General features: G+C 44.2%; 1 protein-coding gene across 1 annotated transcript in view; it reads right to left on the reverse strand.

Moving 5' to 3' along the window:
- Positions 1–21,215, reverse strand: part of MRC1 (mannose receptor C-type 1) — a 349,243-nt gene that overhangs the window by 115,015 nt on the left and 213,013 nt on the right. The window contains 2 exon segments of the mRNA XM_029588750.1: positions 1,886–2,028; positions 9,603–9,703. Of these exon segments, the coding sequence (XP_029444610.1) occupies positions 1,886–2,028; positions 9,603–9,703 (244 nt within the window).

Consider the following 21,215-nt stretch of genomic DNA (forward strand, 5'->3'; position numbering starts at 1 on the left):
TGGCTGGCGCGCGCAACGTACACCTGCCCAGAGGCAGGCACAACTTTTTAAAAAAGGTCAGGGGAGGTTTTAGATAGGGCTGGAGGGCGGGTTAGGTAGGGAAGGTGGGGGGGGGGTGGCGGAAGGAAATTTCCCTCTGGGGCCTCTCCAATTTCGGAGTGGCCTTGGAGGGAATGGGGAAAGCCATCAGGGCTCCCCTAGGGTTTGGCACGCGCAAGGTGCACAAGTGTACACCCCCTTCTGCATGCCGACCCTGGATTTTATAACATGTGCACAGCTGCGCGCACATGTTATAAAATCAGGCGTAGATTTGTGCATGGCGGGTTGCGCACCCAAATCTACGCCCCGCGCATACCTACAAAAATATGGCCCATATTGCACAAAATGTTTAGCTATAATTTTATTTTTTAATAAACAAAAGCAAAAAGTTCACAAAGGGCATGTTTATTGATCAAACTTGTATAACTAATACAAATGTTGTATACTAGCTTATTTTACTGTAACTACAGCTGAGAACTGATAAATGCTTTATGATTGCCCAATATGATAGGCTAGATTAACTGTCACTCAGATGGCTACAATACAAAATAAGTCTTAGTTTACCAATGTCTACTTTGCTATTTGGATCAAGAATAATATGACTAGACTCACTATGAATGTGGGGACAGAGTGTCTGAGAGTATTTTCTAACTAATGCTTTGCTGATAGACATCTAGAGATCAATTTTCAAAACTAAACATTTAAATGGATAACAGAGTTAGATGGATAACATGGATAACTTGTGAGTTAGTTGGATAACTTAGTTAGATGGGTAACTTGTGAGTTAGATGCATAACTTAGAGTTAGATAGGTAATTTGTGAGTTGGATGGATAATTTGTGAATTATTCATCTAAATGGCTTTGAATATTGACCTCCTGATATTTAGCCAAATGCCTGCATACCAGTGCCTCACTGATTTTAATGGATGCATTATAAAGATTACCAGTCTCGGCTAATGCATCTTGGAGAAACGGCAAAAAAACTGAAAGAACCCACAAAACAAAAAACAAAATTGGTTTGTAGTCTGGCATTAATCTAGTGTACGGGTTCTGTGTGGTAAACAGACAATCCAATGAAAACTTGCATTTCTTTTGTTGTTAGGTTACTGCCATTTAGATATATATCTATATGTTATTAGCAAATTTACTCTTTTATAGCACTTCTTATTACTCCAAACACTTGCTTGAGTTAGTTCTGGGAACAGTAAATGCTTTGCCAAATAAATATTGATTATAAGAAACCACTGACAGATGGTCAAAAAAAAAGAACAAAAAGTGAACTGCATGGTGGCTGTTAGAGCAGCTTCTGTAAGAACATCTGACATGCAATGCACGTAGGTTCCTCTCTTACATGGTTAGTGCAGGACTTGGGAATCTCTTCCCAGGTTCCAGAATCAGAAAGGTAGTGAGCACCAGACTGAGGAGCCCATCCCCAGGCCACAGGAAGAAAGAAGATGTGAGCATGGGGCCAGAGGATGTTCTCCCCCAAGCCCTGGGAGCATAGAAAGCTGCCTGGGAGAGAGCTGCAGAGGTACAGACCACATGAGCGAGGATCCTTTCCCTATGTTCTTGGAGTACAAAAAATGAGTGAGGGTGAGACTGGCAAATATCCAAATAGGCCCCGGAAGGGTAGAGAGTGTGTCTGTAGGGATGAAGGATCCCCCTACCCTGGCCCTGGAAGAAAAGGGAGTTAGCACAGACCAGATTTTACACAAAATTTACTTCTTTGATTTTTTATGAGCTTCTTCTTGTGTCTTCCTAATGTCATGATCACTTATAGTAATAACACTGCAGCTCTACATTTAGCTCTACTACATGCAGCATGCATGGTTGAGATTTATGGTACCTTTTTCTTATAAGAAAACCAATTCTCTGGGCATCCTCCTGGAGCAGAAGGTACTGTGGGAGCACGTGTTGCATTAATGGAGCTGTTTAGTCTTTCACAAATAAATGGATTTACATAGCCGCAATTAATGTCATTCCAAAAGCCTGTAAACAAAGCAAATATGCAATACATATAATGTTAGATTAAATTTATACTGACAGTAGATATCCATTCCAGTACTTGCTGATGAGAAAACTGAAAAGGTTCTATATGTGAATGCTTTATATTTATATATGGATTTGCTATTTTGGATTGGGGTTCCCGGACAATCATCTGCACTGTCCCACCTGGTCCCATCCTGCGATAAATAAATTAGGCAATGAAGAATGCTATGTCAAGGATATGGCATGAGAGTCCTGTATATAATCAAAAGAGATATAAAGCAGAGTGATTTAAAACCGTCCCTGTTCATTTCACACAGTAAATATGATATATGATTTATATGTAGAACTGGCAAAATAATAAGGGTAGGCCATTCATGTGGCAATGGAATCATGGTTATGTTGGATGTGGTAGCTCCTTTAAAACCTTGTACTATTAAAATAGAATGTTCCTTCCCTGATTTGTCTCAGTAATTCAGCAGCTCAAAGGCGATACACATAAGTTAGAGATAAAATGGCAGAACATTTGCCTTGAAGGAGATAAACTGGTTTAGAAAGGTTTTTTTCAGAATTTCTGATAGGAGGTTTTAAAAGTGAAAAATGTGTATGTAACCCCCTGTACTCCAGGAGTGGATGGGCAGGCAGGTCTGGTACCTGTTTGCCCGTAGTAATATGGGGCCAGGCTCACTTTGTGAGCAGGCCAGGGGGTGGTTGGCTGGAATCACCAATCAGTTAGGCTAGGGGGTCATTTTGGTTTGGATTCAAACCACTTGGGGGTTTGGAGCCAATTTTCTCGTGGGGCGCGAGCTTGCAGGGTAAGGGGAGGAGTCGGGCATTTTGCTTGGTCTGACAAGGCGGCCAAGAGCAGTGCTCTCTTGTGAAGATTTGATGAATTTCGGAGTGAGGAAACTCACCCAAAGATGAGATTTGTGCAATGTTCTCTCAACCTAGCTTGATGGATTCTCTACCTGCATAACATTTATTTATTTATTTATTGCTTTTTATATACCGCCGCTCATCGGAGATATCGCGTCGGTGTACAGAAAACAAAAACATACGCCAGAGCGTTATACATTGAACAAGATAATAATAGTTGAAGTCTTTTACATAAAGCAAATAAAAATAAAAAATAATAAAAATAGCAATATAACAAATAAAGCAAACTTATAATGGTAAGAAATATAATTTAAATTAACGGAAAAACATAAGGAGGCTGGGAGGAAAAAATATAGAGGTAGATTTTCAAAAAATACGCTTGTGTGTACTTTTGTTCACGCCACCGGCGCGAACAAAAGTACACCAGATTTTATAAGATACGCGCTTAGCCGCACGTATCTTATAAAATCCAGGGTCGGCGCGCGCAAGGCTGCGCAAAATCGGCAGCCTGTGTGCGCCGAGCCATGCAGCCTGCCTCCGTTCCCTCCGAGGCCGCTCCGAAATCGGAGCGGCCTCGGAGGGAACTTTCCTTCCACGTCCCCCCACCTTCCCTTCCCTTCCCCTATCTACCACACCCCCCAGCCCTACCTAAATCCCCCCCCTACCTTTGTTGGGCAAGTTACGCCTACTTGCGCGCACCACCCCGGCATCCCCTGGCACAGGCCGCAGTGCCGGGGGACTCGGGACCACCCTCCTGGCCCGCCCCCGAACCGTCGCCACGCCCCCCGGACCCACCCCGGACTGCCCCCTGCCCCTGTACACGCCCCCTCCCGCCCCTTTTAGGAAGCCCCGGGACTTACGCGCGTCCTGGGGCTTTGCACGTGCCGGCGGCCTATGCAAAATAGGCCGCCGGCACGCAAGTGCCTCCCGGATTTACGCGCGCAGGGGTTTTAAAATCTACCCCATAATTTGGAAGTGAGAAGTGAGGAATGGCGATGCAACTTAGAGAAAGCATAAGGACGGAGAGAAAGGCACAAATAGAACAGAGTAGCGATTACATAAAGGTTTATCTAGGGTACAAAGGTAGAAAAGGGGAGCGAGATAAGGTGGCACATTATAAGAAAATATTTATTATGAGGAGGGGAGTGGGGCAGATGTAGGGTGTAGAAGAGCGTGTAGGAATCATGTGTAGGCTTGAGTGAATAACCATGTCTTAAGTTTTGGTTTGAATATCTTAGGAGACAATTTAAGACGTAATTCAGTGGGCATGGAATTCCATAACATGGGGCCAGCTAAGGAAATGGCCCGGGCTTTGGTAGATGAATAGATAAATAGTTTGGGAGAAGGGGTCTGCAATGTGGCAAGGTATGGATTTCTAGTTGGTCTGTTAGATGTATGAAATTGTAATGAATTAGTGAGCTATTTCATTTCAGGATTGTGGAGGGCTTTGTGGATGAGTGATAGTGTCTTGTATTGTATGCAAAGGTGAATGGGAAGCCAGTGTAATCCCTTTAAAATAGGGGTAATATGTTTCTTTGAGGTAGTGTTGGTGAGGATACGAGCTGCAGTATTTTGCAGGATTTGTAACGGGTGGATGGAGTTTTTGGGTAGGCCTAATAGAAGTGCGTTACAATAGTCAATTTTAGCAAAGACCATGGCTTGTAAAACAGTGCAGAAGTCAGAAAAGTGAAGTAGAGGTTTAAGTTTTTTGAGTGTATGGATCTTGAAAAAACATTCTTTGAGTATTGCGTTAAAAATTTTTTTGAGTGTCATTTGGTCATCCAGTATGACTCCTAGATCCCGGACTTGGTAGGAGAATTGGGTGTGTGGCAAGGTTATAAGTGTTGTAGGCATAGTATGTAAGGGTGTGGGAGGTGATACAACCATGAGTTCCGTTTTTGTGGTATTAAGGGCAAGTTGGATGCTATTTAAGAGGTTATTAATTGAGGCGAGAGTGGCATCCCAGATTTCAAGGGCTTTCGGTATGGAATCAGTTATAGGAATGAGGATTTGTACATCATCGGTGTACAGATAGTGTGGAATCTTAAGGTTGGAGAGGAGATGGCAGAGGGGTAAAAGGTAAATGTTAAATAGAGTGGATGAAAGTGAGGAGCCTTGAGGGACTCCTTGCATAAGGGGAATTTCCTTAGATTCGTGGTTGCCAATTTTGACTTTATAATTCCGGTTACAAAGGTACGAGCTAAACCAATTGATGGCAAGGCCAGATATTCCAATCTCGCAAAGTCGCTGGAGGAGTATCTGATGGCTAACTGTATCAAACGCAGCTGAAATATCTAGGATCGCTAGCAGATGGGATTGCCCTTTATCTAGGCTTTTGGTAAAGTAATCAGAAAGTGATAGAAGAAGGGTTTCTGTGCTATGTAATTTATGAAAGCCATATTGGGAAGGAGAGAGGATCCGGTGTTCATCTAAGTAGTCACTGAGTTGGCGGTTGATGGTTTTCTCTAGGATTTTGGCAATACATGAGAGATTGGAGATGGGGCGGTAATTGGCGAAGTCAGCCGGGTCGAGCTTAGGTTGTTTTAGGGTGGGTTTAAGGATAGCCTGTTTTAGTGGGTTTGGTACAAGACCAGAATCAATGTATGCATTGATAATGTTCAATATAGGAAGGGCTATTAGATCAGGGACAGTGAGGAGGAATTTTGTAGGGATGGTATCAGAGGGGTGGGATGAGGGTCTAGCTTTTTTGAGTAAAGATTCGATTTCCATTGCCGTAGTGTGTTCCAACATTGTAAGGTTTGCAGAGAGGTTGCTTGTTTGAATGGGGAAACTGCTTTGGGGTGTGTAAGAGATGGAGGGAAAACGTGTCATAAGTTTGTTGACTTTGTCATAGAAGAACGTTGCCAGTTGTTCGCATTTAATTTTGGCTTCTTCTTCTGGAATGATATTTGGAGTGAGATTGGTAAGTGAGGTGACATATTCAAATAAAGCTCTAGGGTTGAAATGGTACTGGTGGATCTTAATAGCATAGAAATTCTTTTTGGCATTGTTTATTTCGTCATTATAGCTGTGTAGGGAAGTTTTGTAGCGCGCAAGGAGGGTTGGTGTGGGGTCTTTGCGCCAATTTCTTTCAGCTTTTCTGAGGGCTTGTTTTAGTTCTTTTAGTTTAGACTTGTACCAAGGTTTTTTTGTATTTTTTTGAGAGGAGAGTTGTTTAATAATAATGGGGCAGATGATATCAGCGACTGAGAGGGTGTACTCATTCCATGATGTGAGAGCGATGTCGGCGTTAGATAGGTCAAGCTTATTAAGGGAGTAGGAGAGTGCAGTAGTTAGCTCATCTCTATTGCAAGATTTACGGAATTGTATAGTGGTGGAAATGACAGGGGGGGGAGGAGGAGGTCTTTTCAGAATGTTGGTAGTTCTTATAATATAGTGGTCAGACCAGGGGATAGGTGTGCATGATAGTGATTCAGTTACAATGTGCTGGTTGATAAAAATGAGGTCGAGCGAGTGGCCAGCTTTATGATTGGGAGTATTTATGATCTGATTGAATCCTAAGGATTTCATGGCTTCCAGGAAAGAGGAGCAGCTAGGTGTGAGAGGAGTTATTTCAACGTGAAGATTAAAGTCACCTAGGATAATGGCTGGAGAGTCAATGGAGATATTTTTGGCTATGTATTCTATTAGGGAAGAGGAGTTATTGTTAAGAGTTCCAGGGGGGGCATAGATGAGGCATATTTGTACAGAGGGAGCTTTAAACAAACCAATTTCTAGTTTAGCTGGAGGGGATGTGGATTGGAGTGTAAGTTTAAGTTGCTTGTTAGTAGCTACTAGCTAGTAGAATGCCACCACCTTTCTTTTTAGGTCTGGGGATGGAAACAATATCATAAATATTGTTGGGGAGCTGGTTAAGAAGAACATTGTCAGTGTCTTTCAACCCTGTTTCGGTTATTGCACAGATGTCAGGTGTTTCATCTGAGAGGATGTCATTGAGGATGGAAGTTTTTTTGTTTAGCGACTGGGCATTGAAAAGGATGAGTGAGAGTGCTGTGATGCCAATAATTTGAGTGAGTGGTAGGGATATCATGGTTGTATGAATGGTTTTGAGGTATGAGTGGTGGCGCGTGGCATAGCATGTAGCAGGTCTATGTCTGTTATAGCTGAGTGTGGGGATATTTGGCATATTGAAGTTGATATGGTTGTGAGGTCAAGGTCTGATGGAGTTTATGCAGTACGCAGGGGGGGGATATAGCTAGGAAGTGTGTAGGGCTATAGAAATTTTGCAACGGAAAGGAATCACAAAATTAGAGATAACAGGGAGTAGATAAATGGGAATTTGATAAAGGTTACCTGTGTTGGTAACAGTAGGGGTGGGAGGGGGAAAGATGTACTGGAAGTTAAAAATACAATAGAAAGGTAGATGGGGTGAGGGAGTGAAGGAGGGCTAAAGAGGAAATTATCAAAAGCGAAGAAAAGGGTTGGGTAGAGACTCAAAGTTTAAAGTTGTAAGAAGATAGGAGGGGTGTATTGGGTGCAGCACAGAGCCTAGCGTATCTAGGAGGTTACTGGTTTAGGACAAGTGGCCTCCTGCCCCGCAAGGGCTGCGTCAATGAAGTGAGGCTTGGAGGGGTGAGAAGGCGGTTGAGTGCAGGAGGAAGCAGGAATCTTTCAGTCCAGATCTTAGAGGGCGAGCGAAGGGGCGCACAAAGGGCAGGCCCCTTTGTCGCGCACCTTCGGCGCGCGACGCCGGAAGGAAGGCAGCAATTTAAGGAGAGGCGGTGTTGCGGGTCTTTGAGGTCAGTGCAGCGCCTTCTTCATGATTGGCTGCTGCGAAGAGGAAGCCGGGTCCGATCGAGGCCTGGAAGAACGGCGGGTGTAGAAGATCGGCCCCGCGATCAGTGAGGGAGCCCGTGTGGGGTAGGAGCGAAATGAAAGGGCCTTACCCCGACGGGTTTCAGTGCCAATTGCGCAGGCCCGTGCCTCAGCTACCCTGCCCGTCCGTCTGACCGAAGCTCCGTCGGATCCAGGAAAGGAAGAAGCCGGGAGGAAGGCAGCAATTTAAGGAGAGGCGGTGTCGCGAGTCTTTGAGGTCAGTGCAGCGCCTTCTTCATGATTGGCTGCTGCGAAGAGGAAGCCGGGTTTGATCGAGGCCTGGAAGAACGGGGGGTGTAGAAGATCGGCCCCGCGATCGGTGAGGGAGCCCATGTGGGGTAGGAGCGAAATTAAAGGGCCTTACCCCAACGGGCTTCAGCACCGATTGTGCAGGCCCGTGCCTCAGCTACCCTGCCCGTCCGTCTGACCAAAGCTCCGTCGGGATCCAGGAAAAAGCTAGGTTGAGAGAACAATGCACAAATCTCATCTTTGGGTGAGTTTCCTTATGCCAAAGGTCATCAAATCTTCACAAGAGAGCACTGTTCTGTTCGTACGTCTCACTTTGAATGTCAAAGTGGCCCCTAACCCCTACACTAATACCTAAACCTCACCTCAAGTTACTAGGTGGGCCTCCTATAGAGATATAAATACCTTTCTAGTGTGAGGACATCATGGCTTCTCTCTCTCTCTTTCTCATTTGCACTATCTTAATACTTTGCATAGGTATTAGCACAAATTGCCTATTACCATAAAACACACCCCTTTTCCTATCACATATGATATTTAGTGCATTTTGATAAATCCAGGCCTCAGTGTGTGAAATGTTTAAAGTCATGACTAGCCTTTTGGGGACAGAAAATCAAGAAACTGTCTACCTACTTTTTTGATAAAGTGGCCTTAGTTAGGCTAAGGATTGAGGCTCAACCAGTGCGGGAGTTCTACAGCATGTTTTCCACCTACATTTATGTAGGACTACTCTATGGTCTACTCTATAGCACAACCAGAGTTAACCAGAAAAGTTATCTGGCTAACTGAATATCAAAGTTAGCTGGATAGCTTATCTGGCTAACTTTATTCCATCCCTATGTTATCCAGAATGCCCCTATATTATCCAGAAAAATTTTAGCCAGCTAAATTTTAACCAGCGACGTGGTGGAATTGATCCAAATCAATATTTAGCTGAATAACTCAGAAGTTATTCGATTAAATGTAGCTGAATATGGACCCCACTTATGTTATATTTATATTTAATCAGACTTGATATAGTCTATATAGAAGATTCATTTGATGTTTTTATTATAGTATTTGTATTATTATAATTTGATATTATGGCATTTTGTAAATTACCTTAGGATAGGCTATGGAAAGGTATCAGATAAATTAAGTTGTCATTGCTGATGATAATAAGCATGTACAGTATGTATACAGCTGACTAAAAGATCACCTGTTGACATCTAACCTTAAGCAGGAGATATTTTGCTGATGCAGCACATGTGGAAGGCCTGAGTTTGAAAGAGTGCCCTCTTAGTGCCAGCTCAACTTAATCTGAGGACTTCAAAATTAAATGGACAAAATGTGATCACCTAGATCTAGGTAGCACTGCCTCAGCTTGCCAAATTGCAATGCCCTCCCCTCCCTTCACAATTCAAAGTTCAGCAGAGTGCTAACAGTCCCCCTGCAAGCCACTCTCCCTGCTTCCTGATGTTCATAGTTGAACAGGGGGTTGACAGCATAATTCTTTCACCTTCCTGCCATTCTCAAAAGTTGATCTAGTCTCTTCAGATATTATATTCAAAAGATGTACTGCTGAATAATAGAGACATACAAATAAAAAAAAAATCCAGAATTATTAAATAATTACTTACCAAAACTGCTGTAGAGAACAACACAGTTTTCGTCATTATTTGCAAAGTTGGGCTCACCCACAGCCCATGCTACATAGTTCACTGGGGTGCCATCCATCCAACTAAAAAATAATATGCTAATAGTTAATGTTTACAGTTCATTCTTTTCAAGAGGTATCAATAGTTATAATCAGTGAATTAAACAATAGAAGACCCACCTCACAGCTCATTTTATATTCTGCTTTTGTTTAAGTATCTCTAAAATGCAGGTGAAATATTTCACTTATAATAAATGTACTGCAAGGGTACATTTGGGGTAAATATTTTAAAAGTTTAGTCAGGAACCATGTGTATAAAATAAGGAGTTGCCAAGAAGGTTAATAACAGAATTTAAACATGCCTGGGACACAGATTTGTGTGTGTGTGTGTGTGTGGTTTGTTTGTTTTTTTGGTTTTTTTTTTTGGGGGGGGGTTAACAGACAGAAGAAACAAGGTAGAGGGCTTTAGTGTTTGCTCAGTAATAGGGACATTTAAAGGACAAAAGTGGGGAGAACATTTGAGCCAGTAGGAGGGAGTGGCAGTACTGCCTCTGTATCAAGCAATGGTGCAACCAAACCCCGAGTATTGACTTCCTTTCTGTGGATTTATGTGGTTTAATAAGCATGTTTAATTATATTTTATCTTATGTATGTTTGATTATGTGAACCGCTCTAGGCTAAGTATGATGTGGTACATAAATATCAATAAAGCATTGTGTGCAGTTCTGGGTGTCCCATTTCAAAAAGGACATAGCAGAACTAGAAAAGGTGGACAGGAGGACGACAAGAATCATAAAGGAGTTGGAAAGGCTCTCCTATGAAGAGAGGCTATACAGGTTAGGTGTCTTCAGCTTGGAAAAGAGACAGCTGAGAGGGGACATGACAGATGTTTATAAAATTATGTAATGGGTGAAATGGGTAAATAAAATCAGTTATTTACCATTCCAAAAAATATATATATTAAAACAAGGGGACACTCCTTTAAACTAACAACCTGAAAATGTAAACAAATTGTACAAAGTACTTTTTCACTCAGTACACTATCAAGCTGTGGAATCTATTGCCATATGGTATTGTCATGGTGACTAGCATAATGGAGTTTAAAAGAGGTTTGGACAAGTTCCTAGAAAAAAAGTCCATAACACATTATTAATCAGGTAGACTAAAGAAAACTATTGCTATCCCTGGGAGTGAGTAATGGGAATTAAATCTGCTTTATGGGATCTGCCAGGTACTTGCAATCTGGACTGGCCACTGTCAGAGACAGGATGCTAGGCTTGATGGAGCTTGGTCTGGCCCAGCATGGCAATTCTTATGCTCTTCTATTCTTATGGCTGAAGATGCGGTTGCATATATGGTTAAATCTAATTGTACAAAACTTGTGTGGTAATATTCAGGCCAACTATTTGTGCAGCTGTACTCAAATAGACAAATTTAGCTGATTAGCACTGGATATTTTACTAATTGGCTAAATTTGAAACTTGACCCCTTTTTACCTGGTTAAACCTGCGTAGACAACAATTTTGCAAAGGTGCACTGGTTAAATCTGTGTGCACTGGGGAGATGGGGAACTCTAGATTTATACTTTAAAAGACAATTTTTCTTCATAAATTGTGTTTCTATCTACCTCTATTTTTATGTGGGTCCTTAATTTCTATTAGATTAAAATCACATCTCTCAAAATCAAAAACCATAGTGCACTTTTACAAATAATCTGATAGATGCATAAGCATCTCCTGATCAGCTTTGTTGTTCCTCCTATCCCTCAGAGCTCCTCTATGTTTGTCCCGTGTTTTCTTGAATTCTGATACTGTCCACATCTCCACCACCTCCATAGAGAGGCTATTGCATGTGTCGACCACAGCAGAATTTTTAGAAACAAATTTTAAATGTTTGGCATGTTAACTAAGATTATTCCTTCATCAGTTTGATTATCATAGTAGATATTATGAAGTTTAATAACATTTTGGCTGTGAAATGTCATAACATTTTACATTTTTTCCCCAGTGCTTCATGAAACCTGACAAAATTGTGTGCTGGTCAAAATCCCAGGGTAAAAAAGGATTTACTTGTTGATTTGGGATTGACCACTTATGACTCAGGAGATTAGACACAAGCCAAGTCGCTCATTTCAATTCTAAAAATTGGAAAAAAATGCTAGGAAACTACAGGGCAGTATGTGACAAAAAAAATATGACATTAAAATGCCTTATATAGGAAAAGTGAACATGCCCCTAATCTAGTTACATGGTTTATTGTGAAAATCTGTATTCCAAAATACTATTTCAAATATGGTTTTTGCATATGTACATAGTAAATTCTGCAAACATGAATCTCTTTAAAACATCTGCATGCCTTTGTTGAGCAGTTCTAAAACCCATATTGGTCCTAAAGAAAAGTGTGATTTGATTAATTTGTGATATCTTTAGGGAAGGCAATTTTCAAATTAGCCAGCATAGCTGTAAAGGCTGTGTACATTCAGACTGCTCTGAGATTTTCCAAAGCAAACGTTTGCGGCTATGTGGCCAGGGATATGTAGAGATTCACTCATGTAAAGTAACAGCTTCTCTTTGGAGGGCGTACCTTGCATACCTACACTTTCATGTATATGGGTGAATTTTTAAAGCATATACACATGGAAGTAGATTGTACTCGTGAAATCGCTAATTTATAAACATTTAAAGTACGCACCTACTTTATAGGTTTTGCTTGCAAATATACACAGAAAAAAGAAGCGATCTAGGGACATTCTGGGACAAAGTCAACAGTTACGTGTGTAAGTTGCTATTTTATAAGAGATTTATGCATGTACATTTGGCAATTTAGTCACATAATTTTACGCCTGCTAATTATCTTGCATATTTTATATCAGACTTGTTTATTCTCTAGGTGGGTGATCTGAGTGAACTGGTGGGTGTTCAGGCTGAGCAACCAGGAGAATCTTGATGACCCAGAGAAGGGCTAGAAAACGTGATAGAGGTTTTGGAAAACTGGTAATTTAATTACGCATTCATATTTTAAAATATACCAGCATCCATGCATAAATCAGGTTTTACGTGAGCAAGTGCTATGTATACATTTTTAAAACTAGTAGGAAAAGTACACACATTCAATGCATTGATATTCTCACTTTCAGTGCATTACATGTATTCACATATAAGCATATATATGCATGTATATTTGAGGGGATAGAAATATGTGCATTTTATAATATTCACAAATTATAAAATACTTTTGTAGATCTCCGCTTGGCCATATTCACATGTGTATGCGGCCGCAGGGAGTTGTTTGAATCAAAATATGTATAAGTGCTGACTCCAGCCCAACTCTGCCCTCCTCTCCCCACCCGGAACACCTCTGCTCAGTTTGCATAAAACTATGTGTACACCGTGTTACACAGGTACTTTCACACAAATTAAGGCCAGCTGATTTTGTTACGGCCATTTACATGCACAAAACCAAGTTTCATGCATGTAAATGACTTTGAAAATTGCCCCCATAAGGATCAGCAAAAAAAGATGTTGTAGTAAATGAGCATTCAAGAACACATGGGATCCTTCTTCCACTTTATATATGGCAACATGCTTTTTATTGGTCCTCTGTGCTATGGTGGGCATGACTTGTACTGACATGAGTATTACCAAACTGTGAGATTTAGCAGAGTCTAACAAAAATAGATTGAATTTTCTTAAATAGAAGATCTTTGAATACACAGAAAAAAAAACAACTCTGGTTACATATAACAAATCTATATGTGTTTGCTAATTAATTTTACATTTGTTATTACTACAAAAGGATAAGCACGGAGGATCCTTAGTTGCAAAGCACTAACAGGAAAGCCTGAGATCATAAAGGGTCTAAGGGTTTGAAATAGGAATTAAATTGGGCAGAATTGCTGAATATTATGGTCCTAATCTGCCATCACATTCTATATTTCTACAGCATGAGTGTTTCTATATTTTACTGTATTCAACTGAAAGCAAATGTTGCTTACCTGTAATAGGTATTCTCACAGGACAGAAGGATGTTAGTCCTCACATATGGGTGACATCATCAGGATGGAGCCCAAACACAGAAAACTTCTGTCAAAGTTTCCAGGACTTTGACTGGTCCCTACTGGGCATGCCCAGCATGGCACTAACCCTGCAGCCAGCAGGGGTCCCCCTTCAGTCTTGTTTTGAAAGCTACAGGTAGTGCCAAAAAATAAAATAATAAAACGTTACGAACCCTACACTGCGGGGCGGCGGGCGGGTTTCGTGAGGACTAACATCCTGCTGTCCTGTGAGAACACCTGTTACAGGTAAGCAACATTTGTTTTCTCACAGGACAAGCAGGATGGTAGTCCTCACATATGGGTGAGTACCGAGCTGAGGATGTCCGAACATGCACCAAATGTACCCAAAGGCGTGAAACAGGCACAACAACTGGGGTGGAATTTGGGAGAGGGCATCCTGAACCCCACCGGGCAGGCGGAAGGGTGATGGTACATCATGTAAATAGATTACGAAGGACAGACTGGCCGAAGATGGAATCTTGTCTTCCGGCTTTGTCCAAGCAATAGTGGGCTGCAAAGGTGTGGAGAGAACTCCAGGTGGCCGCCCTGCAGATGTCAGGAAGTGGCACCGATCGTAGGTGTGCTACTGAAGTTGCCATGGCCCTCACAGAGTGTGCTTTAACACGGTCTTGAAATGGAATGCCTGCTTGCTCATAGCAAAAGGAAATGCAGTCCGCCAGCCAGGAGGAGAAAGTCTGCTTACCCACAGGTTTCCCTAACTTGTTAGGGTGGAAAGAGACAAACAATTGAGTGCTGTTCCTGTGGGCAGCTTTACGGTTTAGGAAAAACGCCAGAGCCCGTTTGCAGTCAAGGGTATGCAGAGCCTGTTCCCCTGGGTTGGCATGGGGCCTGGGAAAAAAGGTAGGTAGTATGATGGATTGGATTAAATGGAAATCCGAAACTACCTTTGGTAAGAATTTAGGGTGAGTGCGGAGTACCGCCCGGTCCTGCAGAAGTTTAGTGTAAGGCAGATAGGTAACGAGAGCCTGTAATTCACTAACTCTGCGAGCTGAAGTGATTGCCAAAAGGAAAATCACTTTCCATGTGAGATATTTAAGGTCACAGGAATGAAGAGGCTCGAAAGGTGGTTTCATGAGCCGACCAAGAACGAGATTAAGGTACCAAGAAGGGGCCAGAGGACGTAATGGAGGCTTGATATGGAGCAAGCCTTTCAAAAAGCATGTTACAAGGGGTTGAACTGATATAGAGAGATCCCCGACACCTTTATGGAAGGCGGCTACCGCACTGACATGCATTCTGATGGTAGAGGTTTTTAGACCTGATTCTGACAAATGCCAAAGATAGTCCAGAAATTTGGAATTGGACAGGAAAAGGGGTCAAGGTCCTGGGAAGAGCACCATGACGTGAATCTTTTCCATTTATAAGAGTAAGCTTTTCTCATGGAAGGCTTTCGCGAAGCAATCAAGACACAGGAAACGGAATCTGAAAGGTTAAGAGGCTGAAGGATTAACCTTTCAACATCCATGCCATCAGGGACAAGGCTCAAAGATTGGGATGTCGAAGGCACCCGTCGTTTTGAGTGATAAGGAGTGGGTCCTTTCCCAAGGGAATGTGCCTACGGATGGCTAGATCCTGTAGTATTGGAAACCACACTTGGCGTGGCCAGTAAGGTGCTATCAGGATCATGGTTCCCTTGTCCTGATGCAACTTCATGAGAGTCTTCGAGAGAAGAGGAAGTGGAGGGAATGCATAGAGCAGACCGGTTGCCCAGGAGAGGGAGAATGCATCTCTGAGCGTTGTGTGTCTGTTGCGAATGAGGGAGCAGTAGTTGACCACTTTGTGGTTCTGAGGGGAAGCAAATAGGTCTATCTGAGGATATCCCCATTGTTGGAAGATGGAGTTCGCTACCGAGGGGTTGAGAGACCACTCGTGCAGTTGAAAGATGTGACTCAGTTTGTCTGCCAGCACATTGTCCACTCCCGGCAAGTAGGTGGCCCTGAGATACATCGAATGGGAGAGGGCCTCCGCCCAAATCTGTGCAGCTTCCTGACACAGAAGGAAGGAGCCTGTGCCTCCCTGTTTGTTGATGTACCATATGGCCACCTGGTTGTCCGTCTGAATGAGGATGATCTGATTTGACAGGTGATCCTGAAACATCCGGAGAGCATATCTTATTGCTCGTAGTTCCAGGAAATGTATTTGGTGTTTGGCTTCCTCTGGAGACCAAGAGCCTTGTGTCTGAAGACTGGCTACATGGGCTCCCCACCCGAAGTTGGAAGCATCGGTGGTGAGGATAATTTGAGGATTTGGAATTTGGAAGGGCAATCCGTGGAGGAGATTGGTCTGATTTTTCCACCAGGCGAGAGACAGACGGAGTGAGTCGGTTACGCGGACAATGGCTGACAGAGGCTGAACAGCTTGAATCCATTGAGACCTCAGAGTCCAGTGCATGAGCCTCATGGCCAAGCATGCCATTGGTGTTACATGGACTGAGGACGCCATGTGTCCCAGGAGGACTAGAAATTGGCGTGCAGGCGCCGATTGTTGAGACTGCAGTCTGTGCGCCAGAGTCATGAGAGTCAATGCTGGTTGTCGAGGCAGGAAAGCCTTTGCCTGTAAGGTGTCCAAGTCTGCCCCAATGAATGATGAGGTTTGAGATGGGACCAAGCAGGATTTCTCTTTAGTTGATGAGAAATCCTTACGAAATTAACGTGTGTAGGGTTAAATTGAGGGACGATACAGCAACTTGCTGAGTTGGGGCCCTGATTAACCAGTCGTCCAGATAGGGGTAGACGTGAACATCTTATATCCTGAGGAATGCTGCGACAACTACGAGGCATTTTGTAAAGACTCGTGGAGCAGATGCTAGGCCGAACGGAAGCACTCGGTATTGATAGTGCTTGAAGCCCACCAGGAATCTGAGGTACTTGCGATGAGTTGGGGTTATCGCAATATGGGTGTATGGGTCCTGAAGGTCGAGAGAGCAGAAGAGGTAAAAGCGAGCCCAAGGTGACCATCTTGAACTTTTCTCACTGGAGATACTTGTTGAGGGCCCGTAGATCTAGGATAGGACATACGCCCCCCCCCCCCAATTACTTGGGGATTAGGAAATACCTGGAATAGAACCCTAGGCCTTGTTGAGAGTATGGAACAGGTTCTATTGCTCCTGACTGTAGGAGGAGGGATACCTCTTGCTCCAGTAGAACAGAGTGGTCTGATGCTCTCCACGTCTGTAGAGGTGGGGAGTCCGGTGGCAGAGCGAGAAAGTTGAGATGATAACCCTGAGCAATGATTGCCAGTACCCATTGGTCGGATGTGACTGTGTGCCACATGTTATAGAAATGGCACAGTCGACCTCCCACTGGAACGTGCGTGAGAGGAATCTGGCTGTTGCTCTCTGAGTGGAAGTCAAAAACCTGACGCAGGCCCCGGCTGGGGAGCTTTCTGAAGTTTCTGTTTTCTAGGTTGGCGAGACTGAGGCTTTTGGTAAGGTCTCATAGCACGGGATCTGGCTGGTGGTGGGTAGGACTTTCTTGGACGGTAGAACGACTTCTTAGAGTCCTTTCTAAAGGGCTGCTTTGAGGAGAAGTCAGAAGGAAGGGAAGAGAGCTATTTCAGGGTCTCATGATGGTCCTTCAATTCAGCTACCATCCATTGGATCTGTTCGCCAAACAGATTATCTCCGACACAGGGCAGATTGGACAACCGGTCTTGTACTTCTGGACGAAGGTAGAAGACTTGAGCCAGGCCCACCGTCTTGCTGAAATAGCCGCTGCAGACACTCTGGCAGAGGTGTAAAAAATGTCGTAAGATGTTCTGATCTCGTGCTTGCCTGCCTCAAACACTTTGCTGAGAAGGGTTTGTAGCTGGTCTTGGAATTGCTGAGGTAGGGAATCTGAGAAGTCCTGTATCTGCTTATATATGGCCCTGTTATATTGGGTCATATAAAGCTGATAGGCAGCAATTCAGGAAATAAGCTTGGCTCCTTGAAACACTTGTCGACCAATGTTGTCGAGGAATTTCTGTTCCTTACCCAGAGGGGTAGAGGAGTGAGGTTTAGACCTTTTTGCTCTTTTCTGTGCAGACTCTACCACGACTGAGTGGTGATCGAACTGTGACTTTTGAAAACCTGGGGCTGACTGTCCTAAATAAGTAGTGTCAGCCTTTCTATGTACTGGAGCAATTGTTCCTGGATTTTCCCAGTTCTTTTTGAGTAGATCAAGAAGAACCTGATGGACAGGAATGGAGGTTACAACTTTAGGGGCATCCAGGAATTGGAGTAACTCCATCATCTTGTGCCTGTCATCCTGTTCCGTCTGCAACTGAAAAGGAACCAAGTCCACCATTTCCTTCACAAAATTTATAAAGGAGAGGTCCTTTCAGTAGGTCCTTTCAGTAGAGAGGTCTACTCTCAGTGGGTGAAGGTGGTGAAGGCAAGTCATCGGTGTCTGTTGAGGTATCATCTCCCCAGGTATCATAAGGAGTCATACCCTTACCTCTAGGAAGTAGAGAGGAAGAGGGTTGTTGGATACCTGAAGGTCCTGGTCTCAGTTCCAAAGAAATCGGAGGAATCATCGGAGGCACCGATGAAGGCATGGAAGGCATCGGCGTCGGCATCGAGGGCATCGATGGATGGCTCGGTGGTGCCGATGGTCGAATTGGCATCGATGGTTGGATCGGTGGTGAGGGACGTATAGGCATCGATGGCTGAGGCATAACTCCCAAAGGAGGAATGCGAAACGGTGTTTCTCCTCCCGATGACGTTGTCAAAGGAGAGGGTATCGGAGCCATCAGAGACCTGGGAACCATCAGTGGAAAAGCCGCCATTAGGGCTTCCATCCTGAACAGCAGCGGTGCCAATCTGCTGGAATCGGGTCGATGATCAGTTCCACAGTCGGTGCCGGTGCCAGTGCCGAAGGAACCTGAAGATGTTGCATCTCCTTGTCGATGGCCTCCTGGACCATTCTGTCCAGTTCTTCTCAGAGACCTGGAGCAAGCAGCCCCGGCTCCAGTACAGAATAAGGAGGCAGAGGCATAGCCAGAGAGACCACCGTTACAGGCGAAGTCGTGGCTCCCGATCTCCTATCGGGTGAAGGTTGCCTCGGTGACCCGGTCGCAGGAATGGTCGGTGCCATTCCTGGACGGGGCTTCTTCGACAGCGGCTCGGACAATGGTGAGGTCGATGATTTCGCTCTCTTGATGGTCCGAGTCTTACGGTGTTGATGGCAATGTTTTTCCCTACGATCTCCTCAGTCCTGAGGGGGAGTAGAGGGTGTCGATGGCCGAGAAGTCGTCGATGGTGGTTGGTCACCGGTCGATGGTCGATGCTGACGCGAAGTCAACGGTGCCGGTTCTGACGACGTTGATGCGATGGACGGTGTCGGGGTTTGAACACGGAAGAGAAGTTCCATCTTCTCCATTCTGGCCTTGTGACTCTTCGGTGTCATTAAGGCACATTTGGTGCAAGTTAGGACATCGTGCTCTCGTCCTAAACACAGAACACAGACTTTGTGGGGGTCTGTGATAGACATGGTGCGGGTACAGTCTGGGCACCGACGAAACCCCGATGCCATGGCCATGGAAAAAATATTTAGCCGCAGTACAGTCGACAGCCAGTAGACCGCGAAGGCCAAACTCGACGTTAATAGACAGAAAATGGGTAAAAACTTACCGTAGTATCGCGGACAGAAAAAATTAGAGGAGGGACCCCTGTTGGGCAATTTTTCTTTTAGTAATTCCATGAGGAAAATTCCTGTCAGGAATCTCTTCAGAGCTCCTTTACCGCAAGGCTACTGCTGTGTGGAAAAAAGAAGACTGAAGGGGGACCCCTGCTGGCTGCAGGATTAGTGCCATGCTGGGCATGCCCAGTAGGGGCCAGTCAAAGTTCTGGAAACTTTGACAGAAGTTTTCCGTGATTGGGCTCCATCCTGATGATGTCACCCATATGTGAAGACTACCATCCTGCTTGTCCCGTGAGAATGTGTATATAATTTGTATATAGAAGAATGGAACTATGGAATAGGACAATGGTTAATGCAAGTAAAGTCCCTTCCTGTTGTTACATCACAGATCTCAGAATAATTTTCTGGATCTGTTAGTTTGATTCGGTTTCTTTGGGCTTCCAGCTCAATTGCAACCAGGCCTGGTATTTGGCACCTTCATTCACAACTATCCAGTGATACTCCCACTCTCACCCCTCCATTTAATATCCCTTCTCAAATTACTTTAGTCTAGTCATTGCAGTGACAGTCCTTGGTTTGGAGTCATGCACCAAAGTGTTTTACAGAACCCTGCAATCGAGGACCCCAATTCTGGCCACTAGGTGTCGCTGTTGTGAGATAAGTATGACTACCTATCCACATGAGCTGTGAAATTGTCTTTGCAGCCTCCCAAGCCCTGATTCACCCAAGAAGTAGAAAACCTGCCCTGCAGGAACAGAGTTCAGGTCCCTCCCGATGCCAGTGTGGTACACTGCCACTCAACTATCAAGTGAACCCAGACCTCTGATATTATGAAACCTTCCATTTAATATGTAAACCCCTGTTAGTGAATATCCCCCCCCCCCCCACTAGATGCTGTTATGATCAATGATAGGATGGGGAATGAGGTTAAGGAACTTACATTGTTCTCATTGGGTTACCCTCAGAAATTCCTCTTCTTTTTTGGGTATTGTGAAATGAAGTGCCTCCTAATCTAGTCTCTTGGAGGTAGGTGTTAGGGAAGTGGACCCTTGGTTGGCGAGGTCACACAAGCAAACCTATATTGTCCACACTGACAGCTGGCAGATGTACTCCAAATGGGATTGGCTGGAGCTTTGCCTATACCAACTGTTTCCCCCGCAGGTTGAGCCCTTGGGTTCTGATGGCCAGTAGGTCTTAGGAGGGTCCCTGGGGTAATAGAAAAAGAGAGAGAGTCCAGGTCCAGGTAATGGTTGAGGCAGGCAGCAGATAGCGAGCTCTAGAATACAGGCCAGAGGTCGAGGCAGGCAGTGGATAGGTGTAGGTCTGGTCCAAAGGAAAGGGTCAGGGCCAGGAGGCAATCAGGAGGGTCAGACAACAAGATGAGGTCAAAACCAGGAAGTCAAGTCAAGGGAAACAGGGTGTACTTGGCTTGACTTGGGCATACTTGGGCATATGCACACCTAAGGCATCCGGTGCTGGTTTCCCTTGGTGTGCACGTAATGGCAGAAATCTGCCATGAAGATGGAGTGGGACACAAGTAAGTCAATCAGCTGGGAGGAAGTAGCTGGGAACTGTAGGTTCTAACAGTACCCTCCTTTCAAAGCCCCCTCCCCAAGTCTCTGGGCTTGGACTTCTTGGGGAACCATTGATGAAACTCTGGAAACAATTGAGAAATCTGAAAGTTAGAAGCAGGTTCCCAAGAGTTCTCTTCAGGCCCGTAATCCTTCCATGCAATGAGGTACTGGAGCCTATTTTTCAATCTCCTAGAGTCCAAGATCTCCATATTAAGTGATTCTGACTAGGAGGACATCAGCCTGCCAGGGCAGGAGTCTCGAGGGCCAGGACAAGACTGCCGGCTTTCAAAGGGAGACATGGAACATGTCATGGATGCAGAGTGTGG

Source organism: Rhinatrema bivittatum, chromosome 2 (assembly GCF_901001135.1).
Source record: "Rhinatrema bivittatum chromosome 2, aRhiBiv1.1, whole genome shotgun sequence".
NCBI classification, from domain to species: Eukaryota; Metazoa; Chordata; class Amphibia; order Gymnophiona; family Rhinatrematidae; genus Rhinatrema; species Rhinatrema bivittatum.